Source organism: Clarias gariepinus, chromosome 10 (assembly GCF_024256425.1).
Source record: "Clarias gariepinus isolate MV-2021 ecotype Netherlands chromosome 10, CGAR_prim_01v2, whole genome shotgun sequence".
Lineage (NCBI taxonomy): Eukaryota > Metazoa > Chordata > Actinopteri > Siluriformes > Clariidae > Clarias > Clarias gariepinus.
The window spans coordinates 32,596,523-32,602,408 of NC_071109.1; the positions used below are offsets into that span (position 1 = coordinate 32,596,523).

The following is a 5,886-nucleotide window of genomic DNA, read 5'->3' on the forward strand; positions in this document are numbered from 1 at the left end:
CTATTTTTTTTTTGTTTATATATTTTAATCTTAGAAAGTCCCACAGCCAAATTTAATAAAACTACATTTTGAATCAATGCAATCAATGCTTAGAGTGCTGCTATAGATTTTGTTAAAGAATCGACAAAGTGATTAGTTGTACAGTATCTAAGCCATGTGTGTAAACACTGTGTATAATCTCTTTTATGTGTGTGTCTTAAGTCTTTATTCTGTGATTTGCTTATTATTCATTTTGTGTGTCCTCCCCCACCTTTTGTCCTCCCCAACTAGAAGCATTGCATTTGCATGCTTGTTTTCCTAATTTAATTTCCAATAAAAAGTTATTTAAAAAGTACATGGCGATTCTATAATTTTTACACGTATTTATTCTGTACAAAATATGCCAGAAATTAAAATAATCAATCATTCTGTTTGAAAAATGTTTTAGAGGCCAGAAAGTAAACAAGCTGGTAAATAGCAACAACAGCAAAAGTTGTAAGTCACAAGTGTGATTTTTAAATTTGTTATGAAAAAATATGAACATCCTCCGGTGATCATTTTTGTCAGGGGATACCATCTTTCACATCATCCTGCAACACTTTGGCTTTTCTTATACATCCTTATCATTATTACGAACGTGTTACTCAAACTTTCATGGTTCACTGGGATGAATCAACTGCATAGACAGTAATGTCTATCCCACCGCCCCCTTGAATAAATAATGACTAAATTTACAGTAATTTACAGTTTCACAGAGGAAAACATAACTTTCCTTTGATAAAATGGATATTTTCTGACATATCCAAAAACCCGATTACACAGTTGGATGTCTAAATCCTCTGCGTTAACACACACCGGCGAGGCTTCTATACTGTATAAGCACTTTAAAAAAAAATATATAGTCATTACCTGTCCTGAGCTGCTGGCAAGTATTTGTGCTGCTTGGGTTTTAAGAATAATAGCAACAACAACAACAACAATAATAATATTAATAATAATTATTATTATTAGTAGTAGTAGTAGCAGTAGTATTAGTAGTAGTGGTGTTCTGGTATTATATATCATATATACATATCATATATACAAACATTATTACTATAATTGTAAATATAATTATAATTAGAAATCCTATAATTATTTTATCATAAATAATTAAATGCATAATATTAAGTTGTTTACGAGCACTATGTTCATTTCTATCATATTTATTCTATTTATATATTTATTTATATCATAATTTTATATAGAGAGAGATTGGGAAGTGAATCTATCATCAGCGATATGTTGCGAAATTGTAATTTGGAAATTCCCTGCCAACGATTGCTAAACTTTCAACTTTCTTTGGCGGAAAATCACATCCTCCTCTAAAAATCAAAGCTCATGCACTTGAAACCAAAATGATTTGAGCATGTTCCTTAAAATACACTCAATGCAATATTTTGGTGTTCATGTGTGTGTGTCAGAGAGAGAGAGAGAGAGAGAGAGAGAGAGAGAGAGATTATAGCTATAAATGCTCCTGGAGAAGCTCAGACACACTCACAGTTGGAAGATGATCCTCCTCATGCTGCTTCTCGCCGCCGCTGTAAGTACTTTGTTCGGGTCTCCGAAAGGAACCAGCATGTTAAGTGCGCTGATAAAGAACTTAAATATCAGTTTGAATTGATGTTACATTATAGTGCAATTTATTGAATTTCGAATTGCTTTAGATTTGATATCTAAATGAATGTTTGCATTCAATTTTATTAAAAGATTAGGAATATTAACGATTCAAATTAACAACATTATTTCATTCTTAATGATAAAGATATTTTACAATAAGATGTTATTCTTATGTTAATAAGAATGAGTTGTATAAAATTATGTATTGTATTTTATATTTTTAGTGCAGATTAGAAGCATTAAATATTGTTTTGATTTTTTTATATTAATTTTTTCACTGAATGTAGTGTAAGGTTTCCTTTTTTATGCTAAGCAATAAACACATGTATCAAGGTTTGTTTGTTCGTTTTGTAAAACCTTTTTCTAGCACTTGTGCATTTTTTTTTTTTAAATAAAAGCATCTTTGCCTTGCAGCTCTCTTAGATTTTTAATTTGTTTAAATTACATTCATTAAAATAACCGACCGAGTAATGTAGAAAACAACAATGAAAAAGAAGAGGGTTTATTTCATTTTTACTTCTCAGTCCCACGTGAAGAAGGTCAAAAGCTTGTAATGAGATTTAACAAACCTTATTGTGTGTATGATGTATTGTGTGTGTATTAGGGGTGTGGCCATGCACACAGCGTTAAGGGCCAGGAGAAAAACGGTGCATGTGTGTGTGATGTGAACAGCTCGACCTGGGCTTTTCCTGCTGCCAAGTATGACTCCGTGTCAGAACTGGTGCAAAAGTGCCAACACTCACTGCAGAAACTTCAAACTCAGGTCTCTCTCACACACACACACACAAACTTCAAACAAACATCACAGACACTGTATCAACATCAAATTTAACACACTGTAAAAACACCAGGTTAATGCTAATAATAAATAAATAAATAAATAACACTTCTTGATCATACACACATTCTTTTGGATGTGACCCGACAAAGCCTTGACTGAGATGCCAGTGATATAATAAAGTGAACTGAACACTGGTTTTGGCTGACAGACGATGGCGGGTATGAAGACGGTGCCTGAGATGGAGTCGACACTGAGTAATGTGACTCAGAGGCTGGAGAGGTTCCAGTACCTGAACAATCAGGGTCTGTACAACGCCCTGCACCTGAATCAGCTCAGTCAGGAGATCCAGCAGCTACATGACACCATGAATGATGCACATCTGGGTACAGTTGGAGGGGAAGCACAGCGCATACGCACGGAGGTACACATACATGTGCCCACACACACACACAAGGTCTGGTCCATTAATTGCTTAGAAAATATTAGGTGAAGATATTTGTACACAGGTTCGCGTACGTACCTTTGTCGGTGTGGGTGTGGGATGGGGGGGGGGGGATTTGTAGGGAGTCTTCAGTGTCAGTGCTCTTTGTTTTAAACAGCACATTATTTATTTTGTTGCTTCCTAAAATGATAATCTGTGTTTTGTTTTTGACTGGGAAATTATATACAGTATATACTCACATATAAAGTATATATACATACAAAAAATTAATTTATTAGAAGCCTAAGAACACATCTTAACCAGTGGTGGTGCCACTAATTGTAAAGGGTGTTTTTTTTTAATTATATTTTCAGCAGTCAGAGCGCCCATGTTGCTTAATATCAGGCAAATATGAATCGTTTAGTGACTCTAATGGTGGAACAGTGGATTAGTGGTTAGCACTGTCGCCTTGCACATTCCAGGGTCCGGGTTCAATTACCAACCTGGCTCAATTCCTGTCTCTGTGTAAATGGAGTTTGCATGTTCTCACCGTTTGCATGTTCTCCCCTCCTCCTTGGTGAAGGTTCTCCGGTTTCCTCCCACACTCCAAAGACCTGCAGATTAGGCTTATTGGCGTTCCCAAATCGCCTATAGTGAGTGTATGTGTGTGTGCCCTGCGAGGATTGGCACGCTGTTCAGGGTGTACCCTGTCTTGTGTCCTAAGCCTCCTGGGATAGGCTCCAGGCCCCTTGTGACCCTGTGTCCAGGATAAAGCATTATTGATGTGTACCAAGTGAGTGAGTGAAGTGACTCTGATGCAGTTAAACATTCATATTTAAATATTTGCTTGTATTTGTCCCCAGTTGCAGACGTTTCAGGAAGAGGTGGATATGATGTACAAGAACAATATCTTCAACCTAGAAACAATAAGAGAGAAGTTACGCTCTCTCAATAACCGTGCCCAGACCTGCAGGTCCATTCCACAAGACTTCAGGAGTAAGTTCTGCCTTTATATTATAAACTGTAATTCGTTTTCTTATGTAAAGCACATTGTTTTGTTTTTTCACTAAAAAGTTATATTGATATAAAGATCACAGAATTATTACAATTTGAACTCAGTTCAGTTTAATGTTAGTTTCATAATGGTTTTAACAACAGACTTAGTCATTAAAGCAGATGCAACCTTAAGGAAGTGTGTACAATATGAGCAGATTGTGAATATGATTTCTGGTGCCAGGTGAGATTAGCCAGTGAAGCACAGAAAGAAACGGGAATTAAATGCTTTGGTAAAGTGCAGAAACTCCAAGCAGCAGCAGGAGAAGCTAAATGAGCCACAGTAGTAGAAAAAGATTTTTTCACTAGAATCACACCCTGTTTTCTGTGTCACAGGCACTTGTTCTCAGCGCATGATGAGAAATGTTAGTGCGCCGGTGGTCACTAAGCTGAACCCATTCAGTACATCCTTTATTGCTGGAGCATGGGGTTATGACACTGATCTTAATGGTGAAGAGACATATTGGATCCAGCCGCTAGCTAACGGGCACAGGTTGGGCATTACGGTGCGCTTCTACAAGACCTACGAGGACTTCATGGCTGGAAGGAACCACAGAGATGAAGCACTAGTTAGCTCATACACTCATGCTAATGCGATTCAGGGTCCAGGCACCATCGTTCACAAGGGTGTTGTGTATTATCAGTGCTATAACGTGCCTGAACTCTGTGCCTACGAGGTGACAAGCAAGCAATTCCGACGTCTCGCACTTCCTGATGCTGGATTCAACAACAAATTTCCCTACTGCTATTACAACTGTTTGGACTGGACGGATATCAGCATCTCAGCAGATGACACAGGCTTGTGGGTAATTTACGCCACAGAAGCTAACCACGGGAACATAGTCGTGAGTCGGGTGGACACCGAAGGCTTCAACATAACACACACGTGGAAGACACGTCTGTTCAAGCGTTCAGTGACCAACGCCTTCATGGTGTGTGGCGTGCTTTACGCAACTCGCTACATAAGCACGTATAAAGAGGAAGTGTTCTACGCCTTTGACACCACCACTGGGTTGGAGGAGAACACACTCTCGATCCCCATGGAGAAGGTGGCAGCGGGCGTCGCTAACCTTCACTACAACCCCAAAGACATGAGGCTGTACATGTACAACGGTGGCTACATGCTCGCCTACCGAGCTTACTTCTGAAACGCTAGATCAGAATACGCAATAAAAGGTAGATTTAGAAAATAATTCTCAGTATCGCAGAAAATCGTAGTGAAATCCTGCCAACTGTAAGTTGATCAAGTATCTTTAATTGTTAGAAAAGGCATTTTCTGTCATAGTGTACAGACCAAGATAAAAAAAAAAATCTAAACCTTATGTATGCACCTTAGTAATGCTTCATTAATGAGAAATCAATCTTTTGTGTGGAATTATGGCTGTATGTATAATACTATAAACTAATAAATACCAGATGTTTTACATTTAAATTGAGTTTTGGTTTTATTGCAGTTTGGATTTTCATACCAAATAGATTTTTTAAAATTATCTAATTCTGGCTCATGATGGCCCTCTGTTGGTCAGAGTTTTGCACAGGCTTGTCCTTTAGCTGGATCCGGACAATGGAGGACAACTGAAAGAAATACTTTAGAGTTGGGGTAAGATAAATGAATCCAGGGATTTTGCACTTCCACTGTTTTTAATTTTACATTCCCGAAAAGTAATAATCTCAAATCTAAATTCTCACATGCAACACACACTAAGCAGTACAAAATACTAATAATATTACATGGTAAGCATACCTATAAAGTTTGAACACTGACAAAAGTTATGCTACATGAATAAATAAATAAATGAATATGTAATAAATGTAATGTAAAAAAATAAATACGTAAATATTGGGCATAACATATTGGGTTAAATTTGGGATCATGATGCATTTCCAATTAGTTTTTAGAGGAGCAAATTAGACAAAATAATTTTCTACTATTAAAGACAATTAATTAAATATATATCATGACAGTATATCAAGATATTAAAAATTTAGATCA

General features: G+C 36.8%; 1 protein-coding gene across 1 annotated transcript; it reads left to right on the plus strand.

Annotated features, from left to right (window-relative positions):
- The first annotated feature begins 1,420 nt into the window (after window positions 1-1,420).
- Window positions 1,421-5,325, plus strand: LOC128531821 (olfactomedin-like). The gene is made up of 5 exons (XM_053505966.1): window positions 1,421-1,561; window positions 2,243-2,401; window positions 2,628-2,840; window positions 3,704-3,836; window positions 4,230-5,325. Exons 1-5 carry the CDS (start codon window positions 1,490-1,492, stop codon window positions 5,039-5,041), a joined length of 1,389 nt encoding a protein of 462 aa, XP_053361941.1. The 5' UTR covers window positions 1,421-1,489; the 3' UTR covers window positions 5,042-5,325.
- Window positions 5,326-5,886: the final 561 nt, after the last annotated feature.